This window comes from Sylvia atricapilla, chromosome Z (assembly GCF_009819655.1).
Source record: "Sylvia atricapilla isolate bSylAtr1 chromosome Z, bSylAtr1.pri, whole genome shotgun sequence".
Lineage (NCBI taxonomy): Eukaryota > Metazoa > Chordata > Aves > Passeriformes > Sylviidae > Sylvia > Sylvia atricapilla.
In genome coordinates this window covers 30545887-30570329 of record NC_089174.1, presented here as the reverse complement: position 1 = coordinate 30570329, position 24443 = coordinate 30545887, and the positions used below count along the sequence as shown (strand labels likewise).

Genomic DNA, 24443 nt, shown 5'->3' with positions numbered 1-24443 from the left:
TTGTGAAGATGATCACTGGCATAAGTATTTTAGCTATATGTATTTTTAATACTGCCTCCTTCAAACATTTTGTTTTGTGAAAAACATATTGGAACATAGTCCTAAAAATTACTTTCTTAGCTGAAAGTAGCCTGACAAACAGTTACTAATTCCTCTCAAACTGATCTCCTTGAAGCATGTCGAATCAATGAAAGAGATTATTAAAAATATCATTGAAGACTGCAAAGAAACATTTTATATATATATTTATGAGATTGTGTTGTGGAAAGTTTCAGAGAGACGCCATGTAATCAAAGATTCAATGAAAACCTAAGCCCTAATCTCTGTATTTTTTGTTATTGTCTGTTTTTCTTACAAGCAGGACTTTCTAGTTCTACTATATAGTTTAAATGTAAGGAATGTGGTAGTTTTTTAAAATAGGATAGAAAATGTGCTTAACAGCATTAAAAGTGCTGACCAAAGAAAGGTTTTTTTAAAAAAATATATTCTTGGAAAATAAATACAAATGTGCAGGTTTTATTTCCAGTTCACATGACTCTAACTGGAAATAAAACTGATTTTATAATTACTGATTTGGTTCTTGCACATATGTATTTAATTTTCTACATCTCCATTTCAAAGTCAATCTTGCATCCAAAAGTGAAATTTTTTTTCCACATTTGTCACAAAACGATACATTGATTTTAATCAAGAAATGTGCATATCTAGAATGTTTTTATAACAAGCATTTTTTAAGCTTAGCATCAAAATGTTAAACATCTTTTTATCCTGTAGAACTAATGTAAAACTTATAAGTTTGTCTGTGTTATAGGCTCACCAAAAACAATGTTGCCATTATAGAAAGCTTTTTCAGAGTACAGAAATTCACACTGAAATAAAATTCCCTTTTGAGAAATACAATCAGAATTGTCTTTGAATTAAATCTTTTTTTACTCTGGTCTGTAATCTCCTCATGACTTTCCTAATAATCTTTGCCTCTAATGTTATCCAGCACTTCAGCAATAGTGATCACAAATCACTAAGAAGGCCAAATGAAGATGCATTTTAAACATTTTCTTAGGAAAAACATGGCTGAGAAAGTCTGAATTTTAATTATTTAACCTGAAGCTAAATAATTTTTAAAAAATTAAAAACTTGAAGTTTTTCAAAGGTTTTACTTTTCTTTAATACTAGCTATTATAAATAGTGCTGAAACTAACTGTGTCTCAGCACAGTTAGTGATGATAATTTATCATCTCCGAATTAAATTACTCATAACCTGCAACTGTTCAGTTACCATTCAAGATTTTTGTAGATTTCTTTCCATACAAGCTCTCTAACAACTCATTTAATACAGAGATAATACTATTCAACACACAGGTTTGCTTTCTCTTCAATAATTTCTCGAACTAATACGTAATGACAACTGCTATTAACTAAATTGACTAGTGAATTGTGCAGATCTAGTAAATTACACAGCCATTATGAACCTAATATGCAAGAGGCTAAACTTCAGATAATGAGCCAAGAGATTTTAGGAATTTAATTTGTGTATTCAATAGGGTTGACAAAGGGTTGTCCACTGCCTTGCAGTGGTATTTTTAAAACAAGAGGCAATTACAAAGAGCAGACATATATGTGGGTGAGAACTGTTTTCTTCTAGTTTGATGGCTCTTTCAAGCTGCATTCCTAATCCTAAAGGCCCCTAGTAATAATAAAGCAACTCACCAAATCGTCAGCACAAGTAAACTAAAGGTACTTCTGTGAAAAAATCTTAAATGGCTCAGAAAGGAGTCTTTATACCCATAGTGTAGATTTATGTAATAAAATTAAATTTCATACAGTTGAAGAACAATGTTTTTTATTAATTTTTTATTCACAGCCCCTATATTACTCTTATATTGCTTTTCTTGGGTTTAATTATTTCTCCACTTCTAGCAGAAGTAATACCAGACAATGTAACTTTAATTTATGTTGTCATATTTGTATGACATTTTTTCCCTTCTCCTTTTCCAGTTAAGCCCAAGCCACAACCCTTGAATTCTATTGCAAAGATGTAGAAAACTTATGATAAGGAATCACAGAGAGTGATGAGGTGTTTGACAACATGCTGATAGATTCTGAAGAAAATAATTTCTTTATTTTATAGATTTCAGCTACCTGATGTAGGTGACTGGTCTGCATTACTCTATAGGAATGGCAATGTTACTCATATATTCCTTTCTATCTTTTCCCAAATTTCCTGGAAAAAGTTTTGGAAGTTCTGTGATATTCTGCCTCACAGGCCTGTGCCGGGCTTTCCCAGCCACTAACACAAATCTCTTTCAGCTTCTTAAGATTTGTTGATAGCTACCAACTCCAGTTAAAGATTCAAGATCTGGTTCCTGTTTAAAACAATTGACTACAGTGTTAACTTAGTTGAATTCACTGATTTAGTCAACCTTGATAATGATTTCCCTGGAGGAGATATTAGCAAACAGCAAAAGAAAAATATTTGAAAGATATGCTTCCAACATTGCATGAAAATTTCTCTGGGATATGTGGCATATATAGAAACTTTTTTTTTCTTTTTTTTTCAAAATTTTTCATTTCCAACAAAACACTTAGAATAAACCCCCTTTTTACCCACTGTTTTCATTGGTAAATTTTACAAGAATTTTGAAGTATTGAAGAATTCAAGTAGTAATAGCATTTTTTCGAGAAATAGTAATAGTTTTTTCTTAAACCATGGAACACTCTTTCCAGGAAGCACAGGATAGTTTCATTGTTAATTATTCTATAGTGAAAACCAAATTATAAATAACAAAATATGCAATAAAAAACATTAATGGACCAACAAGTTATCTGATATGTGCAAAGACAGCGTTTAGACTTCAAAATACTTAAAATTAGCTTTTTAAAACTGCCTGATTTTTAATTTTTAAAGAAATTTTATGCATAAATATTTATTAAATATTTATTAAATATTTCAAAAATAAATGTATTGATTTGTCTTCCTTAATAATATATTTACATTCATTTTATGGGACATCCTAAAGAATGGGCTTTTCTAATCTGGTCTTCATTGCACTATAAGATAGTTTCAGATGATGAGTAATTAAGCATTTACCTTATTGACTTAGGAATCTCTTTGTAAATAAAAGAGATTATCATCAATGTAAGAGCTTGGTGCATAGAAAGGGCTTAAAAATCTAAATTTTAAAAATAGCATTTTATTATATGTTTTTATTTTGGAAACTTTGACAACCCCTCTGTTTCTCATAGAATTTTACCTTACTGAAATAGCAACAGAAGTGTTTGAAAGAAAATAACCCACGTATTTAACATTAATAATACTAATTTTGATTAGATTGGGGTTGCTTCTCTTATTTAAACTTTATGTTAAGCTTATGTTAACTTTGCACATTCAACAGCAAGAAAGGCTTATTGTTGATGATGTCAGTGTTTTCGTTTTGCCCACAGGCGGACGTAGACAAGGCAGTGAAAGCAGCCAGAAAGGCTTTTGAGCTCGGCTCAACCTGGCGCACCATGGATGCCTCGGAGCGAGGAAGGCTCTTGAATAAACTAGCTGACTTAGTCGAAAGAGATCGTCTGATTTTGGCTGTGAGTATGATATCTGAACAAAAAGACAAGGGAAAAAATCCTGATTTTTAAAGTAAGATGCAAGCGAGTCTAGCACACCTACTCTTTGGAAAGCTAGGTGGTCTCAATACTCTCCATAGCAAATGGACATTGCTAAGCTGGCTTGCACTCTGCTCTGCACTCTGCACCCTATTATCCACAAAGTATTTGAGTATTTGATTAACTTTAAAGTGATAACTTAACTGCCTACAACCATAGTAATTTGAATCATTGATCCTTAAGGGCACACTAACACTGATCACATGGTTAATGCTTGTCTAAAGCAAAGTCTGAATCAAGGCCTAAACTCAAATCAAAGCCTGAATCAAAGCCTGAATTCAAAGCCTGGCTCCATGCTTATAGATGGTACAAGCCAGAACTGGAAGACACTTTGAATTTCATTACTCTGTATTTTCTTATCACTTGTCTTTCATTAACTCCAGCTTGCAACAAGTATGAATGATAAAGCTTAACCAGAACCAAAGGCAGTAATGGATTATTTTTAAAAGAACAATAACAAGAGCGTTGGGGATTTATGTCCTCTCTTTACAAACCACTGCGTATGGGCTATTTTACCACATTTAACACAAGGCACATAAATTGTAATGCTCTCACATACCCATTGTGCACTAAGGCAAGAAATGACATGTAAAATAGAATTACACCACCAATTTGATAAAGGCTACTATCCTCTTCTCCTTGTTTCAAACTCCACATATGATACTACTATTAAGGTGAGTCCTCTGCTATTTCAAGCACATTCTGGAATTAAAATTTAGGTGGGATTGCTAGTGTTGAAGATGAATCCTGGTTTTCTGCAAGCAGCATAAAAATTTGGAGAAGGAAGAGTATCCAACATTCAGGATCATCACTCAGACTGAACTAGTTGCAGTTTAAAGAATTTAGCCATTAGCCACAAAACATACTATAGATAAGCTCATAAAATTTAAACCCTCAGATATGTAAAATCTTCAAAGCATCTGTTGTCCATTATCTGTCCTTATGACTGTAGTACACTTTCTCAGGAGAAACCTTGTATGGGTGGAACTTATGTCCTTTAATATGCTAGATTTGAGTTGAGAGATAAAATTTTAAGAAACTATATTCTAATTAGAGCAGTATATTGTCTATTAAATAATTGGATGAGCTGGCATTAGTTTCTTTATTGTACAGTCTAAAGCATTACAAATGTAAAGATGATGAAGATACAATCTTTGTTTCCACAGGAAATATGAAACATTGAATTAGTTTTTGTTCACATTTGCCATTTTCATAATATGAAAGAATTGCTTTTCTCTAAGGCCTCTTCCAAGTATCTATTTTACTGACTTTATTTATATTTCCTACAATTTAGTCGCTTTATTAACTATCTCACTTTTAAGAAAAGGTATGTATGAATAAAGTGCTTTCCAGGCTTAGATGAAGAGAGATTTTCTCCATTCACATTTTATCCTACCTGTAAAACTGGTACTATGAATAACACATACTCCTGCACACTAGAGATCAAAATAGGTATGCAAAGCTCATTGCAAAGTCATTTTCCTGTGTTCATGCATTTGACCAGGATGAAAATTATTTCATTTCAGTGCTTTATTTATTTATAATAAATTGGTTCAGCAGACCTATCGATAGGCAGTTGAAAGAGTAAGTCAAAGCAAGGTACTGAAAGAGCCACTGAGAATTGTGTTGCTTAGGATTCAGTCTCTTATGATGTTGAAAGCTAGAGATTCCACAAGTTTCAGGCCAGGAAAGAATTTTCTCCCATGTCAAAACAGAACAAAAACAGTACAGAAATGTATATTGCCTGATATGGCAGGGGCATATCTCATTTAATCAGTTCTTGTTGCTAGGAACCATCAAGATTGCTGTCTTCTCTGTTCTGTTCTCTTCCCAATTATAGTGACTGAATTGTGTCCAGTTAATTAAAAATGTGGACTTCACAGAGGAGGTGTTGATGAAAAACTGTTCTTGGAGAATCAGTCTGTTGATCCAACCTGAAATGCTAAAGAATGCCACTTTGATTACATCTTGAAATTATAGTTTAGATATTAAAACTATAGTTTGGGCTCTTCCTGCTGAATATTGTAGCAGGATTGTTCATAAAATTGAAGGTCCTCAATCTCTCTGTTTTAGAAAGCTTGAGAAAAATAGTCTTGAAGTGTCAAAAATATGTTGATTTTGTTTAAGAACTTCTCATGATCTTTATGTCCCAATAGTAAGGGGCATAGAAATTAATCCAAACCACTTTACTTAGATTTGGCTGGAAAGTAACCTTATTTAGAGACTCTCTTCTGCATAAGCATTTATTTTTCATAATGAATTTTTTTCACTTAAGAGTTCTAGAAGGCTCAGATCTTTCCTTTGCACATCAAACACTCGAGGTGTATTTAGGGCGTTTTGTTACAAGATTTGAGTATTGCTGATATTTTATGAAATCCATTCATTTTATTTGCATCAGTTATTTGCACTGCCTCCTGCCTGATCTCTTTATTTGTGCTCACAGAATATTTAACATAAAGCAGAACTCTGTAACTCTCTGATAATAACATATAGGAGAGGTGTTTTTGAGTAAATCTTACCATTACAAATGTAATGGTCAGGATCATGTTATCTGCATAACTCAATACAAATAAACCATCATGAAAATTTCTCACTTGCAAATTCAGCTTTTCGAAATGTATTCTTCAGAGGGGAGCTAATCTAAATGTTTGTTCTGAACCCAAAATCCTCAAAGTGAACCATCAAAACCTAAATTACAAAGCATTACAAAGCTAAAGAAGCGTTATCAGTATTTGATATTAACTTTTTAATTCCTGTTGTCCTTAGACAATGGAAACCATTGATGGTGGGAAGCTCTTTTCCACGGCCTATCTAATGGATTTGGGTGCCTGTATCAAAACTTTACGCTACTGTGCAGGCTGGGCTGATAAAATCCATGGGCGTACTGTTCCAATGGGTGAGTAGTTCCGAGATAACAAAACTACAGAACTGAGGCCAACACGACCTGTAAATAACTGGCTTTAATCTAAAAGCTGTGTAACACAGAAAATATCTCAAATGGAAAATATTTTGGAAAGTTTTAAAGATAGGTTAATAAAGATTTGTCATCATTCTCAGTTTAAACATTTAGTGTAATTCCTCACATTTATTTCTTGTTCTATGCACTACTAACAAGTATTGTTTATGGACAAAATAATTTAACCTGTATGTACATCTAAGAAATTAAGTAGGTTGCTTTTGCATAGCAATGTATAGTTTATACAAGACTACAGTAGGGAGATCTGGGTGTCTACATATTTGAGCAAAGATTGGCACAAAGCAGTAATATTTACTTCAATGACTGAATAACGTACTGGGAAAAGTACTGAGATAGGAATGAGGAAACAGCATTTGCTAAAATTTCATTCCATTCTCTTTCCCCTTAAGCAGCTCTATGAAAACATTGTCTCTCTAGCTACATTCTCTCAAAAAGACAAAGAAAAGAATTGTAATAAATAAGGCATAAGGAAAAGGTAATAAAGAAGGAGTTAGGGAAAACTACAGTGATAAATACTTCCAACATTTTTGTCTCATGTAGATCTTTATACTAGGTTTAATGGAACACATATTTATTTGAATCAAAGAGAATTTTATATCTAATGGATTTCATTTAAGCTATGATCTAATATTAAAAAATGTCTGATATGTACCTAGGATTTAAAAGAGAAGTTTTTGAAAGAAAAAAAAAAGGTGATAAAAGAAAAAAGAAACGAGCAGTGCTTATTGGTGTGCTGTGCATACCATACTGAGAAGCAGGGTTGTCACTGCAAAAAGACTGGAAAAATCAAACCTTGGAGCTATGAGGAAAGTAGACATTGAATCCAGATGTATTTTATGGATTTTGCATAGTTAAGACTGTGAAAATATCATTTATAGGTAAAATTGTATCCAGCTACATTTGGTACCCTACTTTATCATCTTTCTGATTTAACTGTTCCTCACAAATGCTTTGTCTGAATGTCTAATTTATTTCTTTTTCCCATAGATGGAAACTTTTTTACATTTACAAGACATGAGCCTATTGGGGTGTGTGGCCAAATTATTCCTGTAAGTAGGAACCATTTATGTAAACACAAATGTTCCTTGTTACAAATGGAAATGCTTTTGAAATTTTGCCTATGCAAGTGCATTTGTGAAACACTACTAATCAGAAGTTTTCAGGTCCTGAAAGATAGAGACTATCCTGAGTGCTGTAATTCTGATTCATCAATTTGTGATGAGTCATTATGGTCCAACCTTGTCCCTCTCTTCTCTGTATATGGAGAGAAAATAAATCTCAAAAGTTTGACTTATGAAATAATTTGAAAAATGGAATTGTTTTGCTGAAACTGAATTAATTAGAAACAAACATATAGAAGAGTGTAATATTTACAATCTATGATATTTAAGCCTATAAGCCTATAAACAATAAGCACTTTAGGACCTAAAATATCTGTTCTGCTCCATACAGCATTCAGACAGCTGGATCTTTGTTTACGGCTAAGGTTCATTCACCATGAGGGTGGTACAAGTTTCAACACAAAGAATGTGTCCAAAAAAGCTCCCGTTTGGTGTATCTAAATTCCCACATTTGAACTTGGTCTTTTTAACTATAGCTTCAAGAGGCCTACCTGAATCTGATAATTCTAAACTCTTGAGGAGCTCAAGTTGTGAACTTATTTGTGAAGTATATATATATATATATATATATATATTTTGATGAGTGTCTGTGAAAATAATTGTATGCACTACTCTCTCCTAATCCACCTACTCCCTCACACGTGGTAGTTATGAGCAGCCTCACCTGATCTTCATCAGATTCTGAAAAAATCATTTTGTCTATAAAGTCTGCTAAAACATGTGGGTCCTGCTCTTGTTCCTGATGTCTTTAAGTTGATCTTGAAAATTTGTTATATCTTTGGACCACCATTCTGATTTGGAGAACATAGCTTGAATATATTTGCATCTAGTCTGTAGGAGAGCTTGGTGAACTACTGTTTTCGATCCTCTTTTAGGTCAGACACAAGATATTTCAAAAACACTCAGTCAAGCCATCCTAAAGAGCTAGAAACACTAGATGTTGCCATTTAAAATATAATTATCTACTGAAAATATAAGTTCCAGTTAGTTCAAACACTGACTTCCCTTATAAAATGTTAAGTATTTCTGAGTAGATCTTCATTTTGAAATACAAAACAATAAACTGAAGGTCTGTATATAAACCAAAATTGTGAGGACTATGTGTATGTTGCAAACCACTTTTGATAGCTCACCATTTCCACTTCCTTTCACTTATGCAGTTCTACTTTAACAATGAATAAAGCAGACAACCCTGTAATCCCTCACTTTATGTTATTTATGCTCCCATTATTTTTGGAGAAGGGGTGAGTCTGAAAGGAGACAAGGAGATAAAAAAAGAAGTGTTGCATGTATATTCCTCTTTTCTGACATAATAGGTAAGTCTTAACTGCCCTTTTCTCCATTTCTAAAAGGTGACTATTGAGCTGAGCTTTGTTTTATATGGCTTGCCAATTCTTTTTCAAAACATCTTCATTCTGAAAGGAGTTCAACAAAAAGTTCAACCATCCAGTTGAAAATTTGCACTATTGTAATAGCAAAAGCCAAGGTATTTTGGAGATGTATTAGAAATAGGATATACTTTCTCGTCTGTCTTTCAGTGGAACTTCCCATTGGTTATGTTCATCTGGAAGATTGCCCCAGCCCTTTCTTGTGGAAATACAGTGGTTGTCAAACCAGCAGAACAAACTCCACTCAGTGCCCTTTACATGGGGTCCTTAATTAAAGAGGTAAGTCACTAACAACAGAGTTATTTGCCCCTCTCAGAAATGTAAGAGTATACTGCAGCTGAAATGCCACATAGGTAATACTAGACAGACTCATTGCATGCCTAGCCTTGCACTGTGGAACTTACCTTGCTGTAAACCAGTGAAACCAAACCAGGGCAAAAGCATGCATATCTTTCAACCTGGTACACACACAAAAAAATCTCACAACCGCAATTTAGTAAACTCTTTCATTGGCAAATATATTTGTATTACAAAAGCATGGTACTTTTCAAAGTCAGAAACAAACAAGGAGTCAAGTGCAGAGTACTTGGAAGAGGGTGGCAATGACTATATTAACATAGTTATCACAGAAAATAACCTGTTTGTACAGCTTTTTTTTTTTTTTAACCGAACAAGGTTTTCATCCACCTAAGTTTATTATTAACAGGAAGCCGTAAAATCAAGCTAGTGGCAGCTGCGAAACCTGTGAATTCTCCTCAGGCAGAAACTGTGAGAAGACACTTTGTGCTCCTGCACAAGAGGTGTGCTAGTTTCTTCAGAAAGTTAGTGTCTCCAAAGCTAACCATTGTGCCCAGTCCAACAAACACCCAAAGAGAACAGCAAAACAGTTAAGCTTTCTTCCCAATAAAATCAACAAATACAATCTAAGATGTTTCAAAGGTTGGCACAGATGTCAATAGTCACCAGTTCAGTAACCTTGCAGAGTTTTTAATGGAAATGACATGGCACATTTTATAATTTTGCTTTAAAACAGTGATTCAGCAGAGCACACTGACTAGCTGTGTGTTAATATTACACAGAAATTAAATGATTATCAGAATGGAGCCAAGTTCTGCTGTTATTGCATCACATAGTAAATCCTGTTCGATAATACAGGGGAGGAGGAATAGCTTTAAAAACATCAGAGAAACCTTCTCTATTAATTTTTAACAATAAGTATGTGAAAGTGTATTTCTCTAAAAAAAAGTAACTTCACAGGGAAAGTAACTCAATTCTCTTATGATTTAATGAAATATATATTCTGATATTCTGATTCCTTGAAAGGAAAGCTCAGAAGTGAGAATGTGATAAATATCCACAATACAAAAAAAAAAAAAAAAATTGAAGCCCAAATCCCTGCCAGTGATCACTTCAGTAGCTACTTTAGACTTCTAAAAATATCTGAAAGTGTAATTTAACTTTCTAGTTCCCAAATGTCCACTTTATATATATATACATATATATACACACACACATATATATATATGTAGTCACTTCTGGTAACCTTCACTATTTTGCTTAATAGTACTCATAAAGCTCCCCTACTAATACATAGAGAAGAGCTCCTAAAACACACATGAAAATTAAACACTCACAGTGAAACTTCTCTACATAAATTAATTCAAAACACAATCCTAAGCAAACAGAAAGAACCTCACTGTCTCATCAATTCCAGGGTAAATATTTATCTGGAAAATTAAATTAGCTTAGGAAGCATTGACAGACTGTATCTGAGCATGAAACTATATGGAATAGAAGTTGCTTGAACAAAAGTAACGACCTCGTATCCAACATACAAGCCATGAGTTTTAGGAGCTCCAATTCACCACCAGAAATACACCATTTTCCCAAAAATATGGAGCTTCTGCATTAATTCCAAAGTTCTGTTTGGTGCTATAAAGATGTTTATGGAAGTGATAATGCAGGATATTAATCTATTTGGTATTTTAATTCTATATTTGCTCCTCAAATGTCATTGAGATTGTACTTCATAAATGAACAAAAATTCCATCTACTCCTTGCACATCCTTGGAGTTTGCCTGATGAGTTGCTTGAAGAAAATAACTTATTTGGCTGTGAATGAAACATATCTAATACAGGATTTTTGAGAGACAATGAATTTGTTTTAAACCATAGAGAAGGCTTATTTGCATAAAAAATCTTCAAGATATAAAAATTGTGCATATCTCAGCCTGCTTTTTCATGAGCTGATCTGCCTCTTTTTTGCTGTAAACTCTCATGTTGCCCACTGTACTTTCAACCTATATTCAGAGTTCCATCATTTTTCTTAACAGAATTTCAGTCGTCAATCATTAAATTCCATCTAGAATGGATATTAAAGTGCAAAAGCCAGCAAGCACATACGTTGATTCAAACAGCTTTAATGAAGTAGATATGAAAATAACAAATATTTCTTTATACATTTGAGTGAAAAAATTTAAAAAATATATATTTTTTTTGGAAATGGCAATAACAAAGAACTAAAGTAATATGTTTTTTGGAAAAAAAAAATAGGGAGTTCAGTAACCTAAAAGACAGGTGAAAGAAAGAGGGTTAAAATCACGTGAGAATGAAATTTTGGGGGGTTTGAGGGCTGAAAATAAATATATGGCTAAGAGAAGGACTGAAAAGGGAGGTAGGACCATGTGACACATGTTCTTCTAGCTATTATCCTTCCCCAAATTTACCGGATTCTTTCTTCCAATTCAGGCAGGATTTCCACCTGGAGTAGTGAATATCGTGCCAGGCTTTGGACCCACTGCTGGAGCAGCAATTTCTCACCACATGGATATAGATAAAGTAGCTTTCACAGGCTCTACAGAGGTACTAATGAATGCAAGAAAACATAAGCAGGAAATGTGCCCCTCTTATTCTCAGCCATGATTTAAGGTCTAACTTATTCTGTGTAATTATTTTCACTCTCGTCTTTCTTATGGCTGCTGGTTTGCTAAACAAAGTCTATTTAATGATTTGTTGGTTATTATTAGCTTTAAACATATTTAAACAATGTTTGTATTGCTGGAAAGCCCTTCAAACAAAAGCATTCCATGAGATACAATAGGTTCTAGTATACCAAGGGTATTTTAAATTTTAGTCTTTGTAACCAAATATTTTTCTTAACATTGTTTACATCTTTTTTTTAAAAGTTCTGTTATCTTTAAGTATATTAACAACAGGATGACAGGAATGTACCTAGGAAATCTCATTCTTCAGTCTGCACACGTTTAGGTGCGGTGACAGATTTTTGGTATTTCAGTGATATTTAGTACCATCTGGGTGGTCTTAGAAGAATGTTTGGATATGTATCTGTTTAAAAGGAAGGTCACTGTTAATTTTCCCTAGCCTTCACTCTGAAGAACTGTGAGTGCTATAATTGAAGATTTCTCATTGCAGGCTATATATAGGATTAAGGATTAGCTATACCCTTGACACAGCTCATTATATTGTCTGTCTTTATGCATGCTAAATGAAAAAGCTGCCATCTGGTCTCTTAACTTCTTGGATGTAGACTCCAAAGATAAATATCATTGCCTCATGTCAGGGATCAGTATACACTGAGTGCAAGAGCGATGTTTACTCTCAGAAACCTTCAGCTCTACAGTAATGGGAAATGAAAACAACCCAAAACCCTGACATCTGGGAAATATCCCACAGATGTTCCCAATAGACAGTGACAACTAGAGTTCCCAGTTCTCAGTGACCCTCCAAAGGCAGATGAGCTTGGTATTCTAGGGCCTGATGACTGTTTTAGTCTAGCAGTGTAATTTAGCAGTGAGAAATGATGGCAGGAAGGCTGGCAGAGGGAAAAAGTTTGCCTGATGGTTGATACACACAGCCAGTTAGAGACCAAAGCCATGAGAACTACAGGCAGAATCTTACTTCGCAGCTTTGCCAGGCAATTCATAGCAAGTAGTTCTTTTAATCATGTCATCAATAGAAAAAAACAGAGTAGGGTTCTAGCTTGTAGTGTCTATTTCCTCCTTTTCAGTCATCTGAGAGAAATTGAAACAAGGAAGAGTGTCCATACAGCCAGTGTAGATTATCTTATAAACTTTGTGCATTAAAGAGCCTTCTCATGCATAAAACAAAGGAATTTTAACCTAATGGGAGTAATTGGTAGAACAGTAACCTGTGCCTGCTTTAGATTAAAGGTACATGTAAGGAGAGTGATGGTAACCAAAAAAGCACCATGTATCTTTCGCAGTTAACATTACAGGTGGAAACTCTTCTAGCAAATATTTCCAGTTCATAGGGTCCCCGGCACCCTGACTCTTTTCAGTTATTTTATTTTAAGTTACTTTTTCATTTTATTACTGGGAAAGTAGAAGTCTCTCAACTGATTTTCTCTTTTGAGTAAATTAGAAAAGTATTATAGAGGTAATTACAAACTTTTTTGACATGAGGCTGTCCTCTCCCTACCTTTTAGGTTGGCAAGCTGATTAAAGAAGCAGCAGGGAAGAGCAATCTGAAGAGAGTTACCTTGGAACTTGGTGGAAAAAGTCCTAACATTATATTCGCAGACGCAGACTGTTAGTAGCAATTTTATTATATGAACTACCACTATTGCAAATCCAATGCACTTTTTCCTTTCTTTGTCAGTAAATTATTTGAACATTTTCAAAAAAGTAATTTTAATATGTTCTGATCATGCCATAATTTTAAGTTAGGTTGCCACCAAAATCGATGGCTCCCGAATAGACATGGACCTCTGACAGCCTGTTCACTCTTAATGTAATTAATGATCATCCTAATGAAACATGAATGCAGAATGAAAAGCAGAGAGAAGGATCTTAAACAGGTTTATTAACTTTCTGTCTGAATACTCTTCTTGGTACTCTTGACAGGGAAAATAATGTTAAATCTACATTTCCCATAGAATATCTGAATGTGTGTTCAGCTAGATGTATCATGATGCTCTTGAGAAGGGTCACTTGGACATAAGTAAATGGTTATATATCTGTGTTTTAAAGGGCCATAAAAATAAAAAGTGCTAGAAAGGAAAATTAAATGGGTGACAAATGTTCATAAAGATTTTATGATGTGACAATTCAGGTTTATGATCTGACAAACTCTGCATTTCTTTGCAGTGGACGCTGCTGTGGAATTTGCCCATATTGGTCTGTTCTATCACCAGGGGCAATGTTGCATAGCAGGATCCAGGATTTTTGTGGAAGAACCTATTTATGATGAGTTTGTTCGCCGGAGCATTGAAAGAGCAAAGAAGTATACTCTTGGGGATCCTTTGAAGCCTGGCGTACAGCAAGGCCCTCAAGTGAGTAATATTACATATTTCCAGCATAATTCTGGACATGCATTCAGAGTTTATGTCTAATTCATGACATCACAATTTAATGCCTTTCTAAACCTACTGTTGCTGTAGGTCCAAGGCTAAGTACAGTTTTGTAGAGGATAGTCTGGAGTACAAAGAGGAAGAGATCAGAGTGCTTGTTGTTTGTGCCGATATCATAGGCCTAAGGTCTCTTTCTCTATTCTAGTTCTTTTTATTATTGAAGGGGAACAATTATGAAAATTGAAATGCTTTGAGAAAGCTCCAATGCAAGATCTGTAAAAGTGAAAGTACAATCACCCATGTCATGTTAGAGCTTGCTAACTTTTTATTCAGATAAAGCCACTGTAAGTGACTAGCTTGAAGAAATGTTTTAATATATTCTCCCCTTTTTCAAGGCACTAGACTTTTATTATGCTGCTCTCAGTTTTAGAATATTACACAATTAAAATGCAAGAGATTTTTTCTCCTTTTGTTAAAAGACTGTACCAACAGCTTTCCCATCAAATGAATATTAAAATGGAGCATTAAAAAGTATTGGTATCGCAATGCTGTGAACTCATTAGATCACTTGAGAGCATTGTTACAATAGTTCTCATCTAGTCTTATTCCCACATCAGCTTATACTACAGGATATGGAATAAAAGAATAGAATAAAAATGCTGTAGTGGACACAAAGAAAAAGTAGGAGACAAAACCTCTCCTATGCCTTTAATAGAATAACATATTCTTTATTGATTATCACAGTAGTTTTGAGTAGTAAAACACACCCAGTATATTAAAAGAAAAAAAAGCCACACAAGATTTTGGAAATTTAAAAATATTGTTTTTATATCCTGGAATATGTTTTGATACAAGATAATAAATTCAGCTGAATAAATTTAAAATCAAAGGACACGAAGTTTCAAAAAATTAAACTCCATTTTTCTGGTGTATAGCTAGTATAAAATTAACAGAAATCCTCTCTCATATTATTGTTGCTTTACTGAGTTTGAATTTCATGCTACAATTTAAATGTGAAATGTAAATGCACTCCTACTAAAAATGTTAGGAAGCTAAATATGTGAAAAAAGTAGTCATGAAAATATTTGAATGAGCATAAAGACTTTTTTCTCCTCTATTCCAGCTGGTGGATGGGGTCCACTGCTTGGGACCCAGAGAGCCACAGCCACCCCAAAGGATGTCTCGCTAGAAACAGCTCCTTGGGGGGTCAGGGCGCTCCTCAGCTGGGTAGAGGGGCTTCTCAGCATCGGGCAGAGCAGTGATTTTTCAGCTCAGTGATTTCAGCTTTCAGTGATTTCAGCTCAGTGCTCTTAGCTCATGCCCTTGTGAGTTAGCCCCTCTTTTAGCCGGCTGTAGTGAGAGAGAGAGAGGTCTCGTGTGGAATTTCCGCAGGTGGTATTTTATTGAGAGGGTACCAGTGAAAGGCTCCAGGGACGAGGAACCTCTCCCGACCAGAGGAAACCCAGGGGTTTTTATGGGACACCAGGGTGGGAGAAAAAGGGTACAGAACCAATCATTTGTAACAGATCTACATAAAATCCCGAGGGGGCTTGTGGGTCTCCGGACAGCTCGCCGTAACTAAGAGGTTTGTCTTTGTCTTAGGGGCTTTGGGTGAAGTTGCAAAATTCTTTGTTAACTCCTCAGCTTAGCTCCCTCCAGGGCAAAGCAGCCGGGGCTCCGCCCACTCCCACACTCCTCCAGTCTCATAATTTGCCTTTTTGACTTATTTTGTTTTTCTTCTTAGTAACCTTTAGCCAAAGCTTAATGATTTTACAGATTTAAAAAGTTACTCCTTTTAGAACTGGAATGATCCTATTTAATGGAAAATTGTGATCATGGAGTGTAGCTGCATTTTTTTATGGTAATTATATTAAATATCTCTTTTTGTACTTCAGATTTTTTGTTATGCTTTAAGTAATTCTTTCTAGAAACAAAAATTAATATCCTATACCAGGTGTATTCAGTGTGATCTATTGCCACAGAGACAAAGCCATATTTTTTTCCAGCTCACAGGGACACAGCTTTTGGTTAATAAGCTAGAAGACCAACTGTTATCAGTGTATGTTGTTTTCATTCCTGAAATATCTTTTCTTTTAGATTGATAAGGAGCAGTTTAAAAAAATTCTGGAGCTAATTGAGAGTGGGAAAAAAGAAGGAGCCAAGCTGGAATGTGGAGGAGGTCCCTGGGGAGACAAGGGTTACTTCATCCAGCCCACGGTTTTTTCTAATGTTACTGATGATATGCGCATCGCCAAAGAAGAGGTAAAAAAATATTCTGCAATATATTCTCTCACTTGAAGAGTTTAAATCTGTTTAAATTTCTGTACAAAATACCCAATTAGAAGGTCAAGTTACTATATTAAATTTTCTCATTAAACCTGCTATTATGTCTTGGTGGTGTTTAAAGTGCTTTTGTTATTTTCTGGTGCACATTTCACCAGATGGTTCAAGGAGGGAGAGGAATATGAGGCTGCCCTGCCAACAAAGGCTCCTGCAGTAGATAAATGCTGAGGTTTGAATGGTTTGCATTGCTCCATACTGTCCATGTCTCACATATCAACATCACAGTGACCTGTAACAGAGATGCAAATCTTAGAGGCAAAATTTGTGAATGTTTTACACTTTCTAAGGAGCCACGTAACTTGGAGTTTGTATGCACTAGGCACCTCATATTTTGCAATATGAGAAACTGGTTGGACTGTGCTTCTAGAGGCATTTTGTTGGTTGCATTTAATTTTTTCTCTGTGGGGTTATTTAACTTAGATCCATTTGCAGATGTGTCTACACATTATTGAAGAATCTGCTGCTGTCCCAATTAAGATGACAATGTTAGGGCACCAGTTATTGTCTAGAAGGAAATAGAGACATTTGGGAGTGCTGAGCTAGTTCCCTACATAAAGACTCAAAGTCAAATCATGACCTCTTCATTGTGGTTTTTTTACATTTATCTTAACTAATAACTGCTGTAATTGGCCTGCAATTGGTGTCCATTATACTATTTCATACTAGAAAGCTGGTGCAGTCTGCTAAACATACTTACTACATCCAGCAAGAGTCAACAGCATGAGTAAAAATGAACACAAGAGCACTTAGAATTAATTGTGACAGGGAGGAGGTAGTAAAGCATGATAGAGCTGTATGAGAATTTGGATTGCTTCTACCATACTATGAGTCAAGTAGGAAATAACTCAATGTTATGATTTTTTTGATTCTGTTACCATTTGGTCAGCAGTCCTTGTACTGCTCCTCACATTATTTTAAGTGTGACGAACAAAGAAGCTAGAGATAAACATGACAGTTTAAAGAATGTCTGAGTTTTGAAACTCACAACTTGAACACTAGAGGAATGTTCAGTGGTTTTCTGGTCTATGGAAATTAATCCTTACAACTCTAGCTAGAAACTAGCACTAAAAACTCATTCAAGAAGAACGCTGACCGTCTATTGAAATAGAATTTGTTAGATGTCGTAGTGCCCCCCCAACCTACACAGTCTTGGAGTTCCGTGATAGGCATGGGCACCTCTGGCTGAGAGCTCTGAACAGTGGTAGCAGGAAAGCTGAACCTGAGGGATTAATCTCTTACCTGACACCCATACGGAGAGGAGAATTAGTTATTTCACTTGGAATGCAGTCTCAGTTGTGCAGCTACCTGCAGGGATAAAAGACTAATAATAAATTTAGGTGAAGGAAAAATTCATGTCTTGCTTGACTTTGAAAATGGAGCTTGTCCAGAAAACATGATTAACCAAACCAACTGGCTTGTTGGTAATCCATGTAGATAGGTAGCACATTGTGGTACCATGTTAACTACCTTTATAATGGGTGCCTTCTAATCACTTTTTTTTTCATTGTTCATTTATTGTTTTATGAACAATTTACTATATGTAAACTTGACTTCCTTCATATTGCAAGAATCTTTACGCAAATTTATAATATTTTTTAGTCATTCTTGACTGAATTAATTCATGAATAAGACCATCTGACAGAAGTAAAATTAAAATACATAAATTACTTCAAATAATAATATGAAGTAATTTCATTTCATATGTTTACTTGTGTTTGATACAGATATTTGGACCTGTTCAACAAATCATGAAGTTTAAAACCATAGATGAAGTTATCAAAAGGGCAAATAATACCACCTATGGCTTAGCAGCAGCTGTTTTTACCAAAGACATTGATAAAGCACTGACATTTGCAGCTGCCCTTCAGGCTGGAACAGTATGGTAAGTAATGTCTTTTTAAATCCTTGCTCTAGATCTGCAGATGTCAATGGATATGTGAATTATAAGATATTCACAGTATTTTGGGTGGCCTTTTTTAATATTTATTCCTTGTCATCTTTATAGAAGTGGATCAATGTCTCTTCTGTTTATCTTTCCCACATGTTTCCTAATTAATGTTACTAAATAATTACTTTTAGTTAGTCTTCATACAATTTTCCCATAAACCTAGTCAAAGAAAGGAAATTTACTTCTAAAAGGAAAAAGAATCAAAAGGAAATGCTGTGAGAGTGCCCTTTACTTCAGGATCTGGGGATATCCCAATAGATAATTTATGAGATCAGTCTTGGTATTGTGAAAGAAATTAATTATCTGAAGTTTAGTGGCCATTAGCCTGAACAGAACACCCATCTGTAAAGGGAAAGTGATAAAATGTAATTGAACAAACAACCTGGGAGAACTACTAAAAGGCCAATTATTTCCAGCAATGGAAAAGAAGAGGCAACCTATATGGAAATGGAAAAGAAAAAGCTAAAAAATGAAAAAGTGGAAGCTTAGCAGGAGGCATAGCAGGGTCCAGTGACAATTTCTGACAAAGACCTGCATTTCCCTACAGTTACTGCAATACATCAGAAGATGAACAACCAATTTTACTTGAATGCAAAACCTGTGTCCAATTTATATTTTATCTGAAAGTGCTTGCAACCAGCACAAATTCCTGCCCAGGTCCTGTGGTCTAAGAACATGTGATTTCCAAAAATAAGTTAACAATCTTGACTTCAGAGCTGGTATTCGTTATATGGAAGAAAGTTTAGAATAGAAGTGGAATAGTTGGGATTTCCTCTTACATGATTGGTGGTCGAGGAATCCTTAACTGTGAAGAGAATCTCTTTTGTTTGAAACCTGTACACTAGCAGGAGGATAGAGTATAAGATATGAAAACAGAGAATATTTGATTTGACAAGGTTGTAAGACAAAAAGTGCTTCTCGGCTAGGAATAGGATGTGCATTCTGCCAAAATTCTTCATACCTAAAAATTTGTGTGTGGAATTCCTTTCTTACTTATTATTGTGTCTTTGCTCTCAACAACAATACAGAATTAAGTTTAACTGAGTAGAACCAAACAAAACTTCCTGAATATATAGTGAAGATATCCTGAATTTCTCTACTAGAAGGGTAGCTATATGAAGAAGAATTATCTGTGGATAATCAAATGTGAGAAAGCTTATGTACAAATTAGGAATTTCATTGCAATGATCACAGAAAGATATGACTGTCTCTCTGCTGGAAGACTCTTGTTGTGTTTTAATACTCTGATAATAACTGTAGTTGGTTTTGGTGCTTCATTTACCTGAACCTCAAACTATATATATTTTTGCAAACTTAGGTATTGTTTGTGACTATTACCGTAGAGGTGACAGAAAAGCACTGATTTTTCAGAAGTGAAAAAAAGTTGTGTCACACTGTCAAAACTAATTTTCCTATTCTTCTAGGGTTAATTGCTATAGTGCATTTTCTCCTCAGTGTCCCTTTGGAGGTTTTAAGATGTCGGGAAATGGACGAGAAATGTAAGTAAATACTTTTAAAACTGTAGATTCACAGGAAAGTGTAGATTCACAGGAAATTCAAAATGAAATTCCAAACCCCAACTTAAAATATATATATAACTAAGATGTCCATTTTGAGATTTTGTCAATTTAGTCTCTAGAGTGCTTAGGGCCATCACACTGTCAGAGGCAGCATCAATCAGCAATTCCTCTACAAAATAAATACGAAAAAATCTTAGATGCACACTTTTTCAATATGATCCATTTGCAGTCTACTGTGGTCGCAGTATACTGGTAAGCAAAAATGACCATTGTGTTTGTGGGTTACAGTTTTTGCATCTATAGAGAAACTGTTATTTTCATGAAGGTAAATCTGTGGGTAGTTTGTGAAATCCCCTTTGAACGCTAGGTTTTAAAAACACAAGACTATCCAAAATCCTTGATTTAAGCAAAATTTTTCACTTAAAATTTGAGAGACTAATATTTTACAACAAGTGCTGGCCAGGTCAAAAGTTATGATGAAAATGATTCTCTGCAGTCTTTGGACACTTTGTTTTTCCCAGAACAGAAACAGAGTGGCATATAAATACTGTAAATTAATCAAAATTTTTCAAACTTCTAAGTTTTAATCCAGTTTCAATTTTAATCATACTTGTCTTACTTGTATTCTTTTTTTTTTTTTTGTAAAAATGACATACATATGAGAACAAAATATTTTTAAAGCAATTACTAAAATCCAGTACATGTAAGCCTTCATTGTTTTTATTAAGATAAACACATAACACTTCCAATGAACCATGGAAGTGATTAAAAAATATATGTATAGGTGAGACACTTCAGAGCTTCTTCTTATGTAGTCTCTTTGGAGATAAAGACAAGTGTTTTCATACTTGCTCCTCACTGCACACAATCTGCTTCTGATGGCAAAGCTCCCACTGACTTCAAAGGAAACAGTCAAGCCACTGTTGAGAGCTTTAGAAAACTGGAAATTGAAACCCTTCAACAATTTACGTCATTTTATCAAAGACAGCTTTGCCTTTGTTGGGTGCCATAATCAATTCTGAATAAAAGCTTTTTTTGGAAATATTTTTTTATTTATTTGCTGGAAATAAAAGACTATCAAAAATGGTCTTTATAACATTTGAAGGAAATAATACATTTTGAAGGAAATAATCTTTCATGCTAACAAAGGTTTTGGGTTCAAAGCAGACCAATACAATATTCTCACTAAAGGTCAAGGAAAGAATCATCACCAGATAGATGTCTGTCATGAGAAAATTTGTAAATATGTGACAATTTTTATGAGAAGTAGAAATATGTGTGCAAAACCTACACTGAAAAAATTTAGGATGTGGTTGTTAAGCCACTGACTTCCTTGATCTCCAGAAAAAAATTCTCTGAAAAATTCTTGGAGTGATAACACCATTACTAATTAAAGTACTGAATGACATATACTAATAAAATTCCCCTCTAAAAATGAAGGGAATCAGTAAACATTTTCACCCAGCACAAGTGTCCTGAGAACTGATTTCTATTCTGCTTATATATCTATCTAATAAGACAGCACCGAGAACTACACAACATTATACTCCATAGAGCAAGCAATTATGTCTAAATAGTTTGACTACATCAGATGTCATATATTTAGGAACACAAACAAGCTTCATGTCATCACTGAAAACATAAAGGTGAAACATGCTTGTAATATGTCAAAGATTTTAACTCTTTTTCACTGTCTGTGAGTTTTCACAATGGAATAATTTTTTCCCCCCATTTACTGGAGATGAAGTTCCTATTCTTTGACTCTGGAGAAAGCTCTTGACATCAGAAGAAGAGCTTTACAAATAACTTGCTGAACATACTTTTGAAGATCTAATGTGTTCCTGATCTGCTGTACAGAAATCCAGTTCAGAAATGCTCTAAATTAAATACCACTCACAGAAATAAAACTACTCTCTCCCATTTTCCTCAAGAGACCATTGCTGTAGCTTTCCAAAAGGTTTCCAAGAGCAATCTAGCTGCACAGCTGTCTTCCAAATATGTCCAGTGTACTTGTTATACATACAGCCAATTGCACACTACCACTGAAAATCTCATCCAGAACAAAACTCATATAAAAAGCATTAGCATAAATGTTGCTCTTGGTTCTCTTTTATCTAGGGGAGAATATGGACTTCATGAGTACACAGAAGTTAAGACTGTCACAATCAAAATCCCTCAAAAGAACTCGTAATGCTGTTTGAGTTGCAGAAATTAACATCTTCAAATGAATCTGAGAAACCTATTAATTCTAAGGTGTTTTGTTGTCCGAGTGTTTCATTACCTTTTGTGCTTTCTGACTGTATGAGGTACCTATAAGGAATAATATAGAAAAAATTAATGTGATTAATTATGACATCTTTAATGTCTGGTTCACAGCTAACTCATTTTAAAATTTATATTCAGAAAAAATTATTCTTGTTTGCAGTTGTAATTCTCCATAGTGTTATGAAAATTTTCCTTTTTCAGTATATTCTACAAGTACAGTTTGAATTTATGTGCTCTTGTGTTAGATGGCAAGTTCTTGCATTTTCTTTGCAGCCTTAACAAAGCACTTAAGAGTAGTTAGCAGATGTTTCTGTGTTTCTCTAGATATATTGCTTGGACTATTAAAGTTGTTCATCATGCTACATGAATGTAATCTGTAAAATGTTAAAAATATTAAAATTCACCTACAAAACCTAGTACTTCTCCCTTCTTTCCTACTACACAAGTTTACTACTAGGCAATATGTACAACAGAAGCACCAGTGGCATGTTCAGTTCATCACAAATAAATTACATCTGGTATATGGAAGCTAAAGACTCCAATATTTTGCCAGAATTATACCTGGAAAAAAATGTGAACACACAGAAAATAGACAATTTGCAAAGAGCCAGTGCTTGGCTTTGCAGTGGTAAGAGCATAACAAATCTTAACAGACACATGAGCAAGAAACAGCAACATGAAAGAAGAGGAGAGGAGGGAAGGCAATCTCCTTTGTGATTGATACCTGCTACATTTTTCGGTGTTCACATAATTTCATGTAGATTTCCTGTTCTCTTTCCTCTTCTTTCCTCCTCTAATCCATTGTTTCTTTTTATCCTTTTTCCTCATCTTTTCCTTATAGCTGCTTACTCTCATAAAGCCCCTCTTTAGACAGCTATGCCCCTAGCTGATCCTAAGCTCAGCTCTGGCATTTCACAGTTCTCTAGCAGCTCAGCTGCCAGCACCCTCAGATGGGCTCTCAGCAGCAGCAGCCACCAGATGAACCCTGGGACAGTGGCTGCAGACAGCCAGAGAACAGCCTGCCGCTGACAGGCTCATGTTTTCTCAGGACTGAATCCAGAGCCACAAGCCAAATGTTGTTAGACAACCTCAGCTTTACAAACAATTCTCAAACAATTACAAACTTGTTAGACAACAATTGTCTTGCAAACTCTTGTTAGACAGCAGCCTTGTACACAGTACAAGCCATCCCCATCAATAAGAACATGGCACAACAAAAAATTTTAAGCAGTATGGAGATTTTGCACAGTATTGAAAGGAAAGAGGATTCTGTTTGTTTGGATACAGTGGTCACTTTTTAACTATTTTTATTTTTAATAAGATAGTTAAAACAAAACACAGATGAGACTTTCACCCCTCTTCTTAGAACATCTTTTTCAATGAACTGGACATAAAATTTGTGGCATAGGTATTTCTCTCCACGGCCTCTACATTACCTGTTTTTGGAAGGTGTCCATTCCAAATCCCATATTCATGCCTCTAAAATAACTTCATTAGATATAGTTTTCAAACAAATTGAATTCTAGTCCCATACAAAAATCAAGTAAAAGACTAATAAAGGAAAAGAAGGAAAAGGGAATCAAAAGCAATAGCATACTATGAAATAATTAGCAGAGATTTTTCTGCAGAGGTAGTAGACAAAAGATGGCATAGAAAAAAAATAAATGCCAAATAAAGTCAAAACAACAACAAAAAAACTCTCAAAAAATAAGCTGTAAGAAAATACCAAAGTTATCTGAAAGTCTTTAAAAGTGGCAATGAACATAGTGTCAGTGAAGAATTTAATATTTTAAAAGAAATTAATATTTTAAAAGAAAGGAAATTCAATATTTTAAAATAATTTAATATTTTAAAAGAAAGGAAAAAAGGATTTGTAGAGTTGGTGTGGGTCT

General features: G+C 34.6%; 1 protein-coding gene across 2 annotated transcripts in view; it reads left to right on the top strand.

The window, feature by feature from the left end:
* Positions 1 to 22967, top strand: part of ALDH1A1 (aldehyde dehydrogenase 1 family member A1) — a 30673-nt gene extending 7706 nt beyond the window's left edge. For both annotated transcript variants that reach the window (XM_066340056.1, XM_066340057.1), the window contains 11 exons: positions 3442 to 3582; positions 6427 to 6556; positions 7625 to 7686; positions 9297 to 9425; positions 11895 to 12008; positions 13612 to 13714; positions 14273 to 14457; positions 16573 to 16737; positions 18543 to 18700; positions 20191 to 20265; positions 22405 to 22967. In XM_066340056.1, coding sequence (XP_066196153.1) covers positions 3442 to 3582; positions 6427 to 6556; positions 7625 to 7686; positions 9297 to 9425; positions 11895 to 12008; positions 13612 to 13714; positions 14273 to 14457; positions 16573 to 16737; positions 18543 to 18700; positions 20191 to 20265; positions 22405 to 22477 — 1335 coding nt within the window. In that variant the 3' untranslated portion in view covers positions 22478 to 22967. The remainder of the gene's footprint in view (positions 1 to 3441; positions 3583 to 6426; positions 6557 to 7624; positions 7687 to 9296; positions 9426 to 11894; positions 12009 to 13611; positions 13715 to 14272; positions 14458 to 16572; positions 16738 to 18542; positions 18701 to 20190; positions 20266 to 22404) is intronic.
* Positions 22968 to 24443: the final 1476 nt, after the last annotated feature.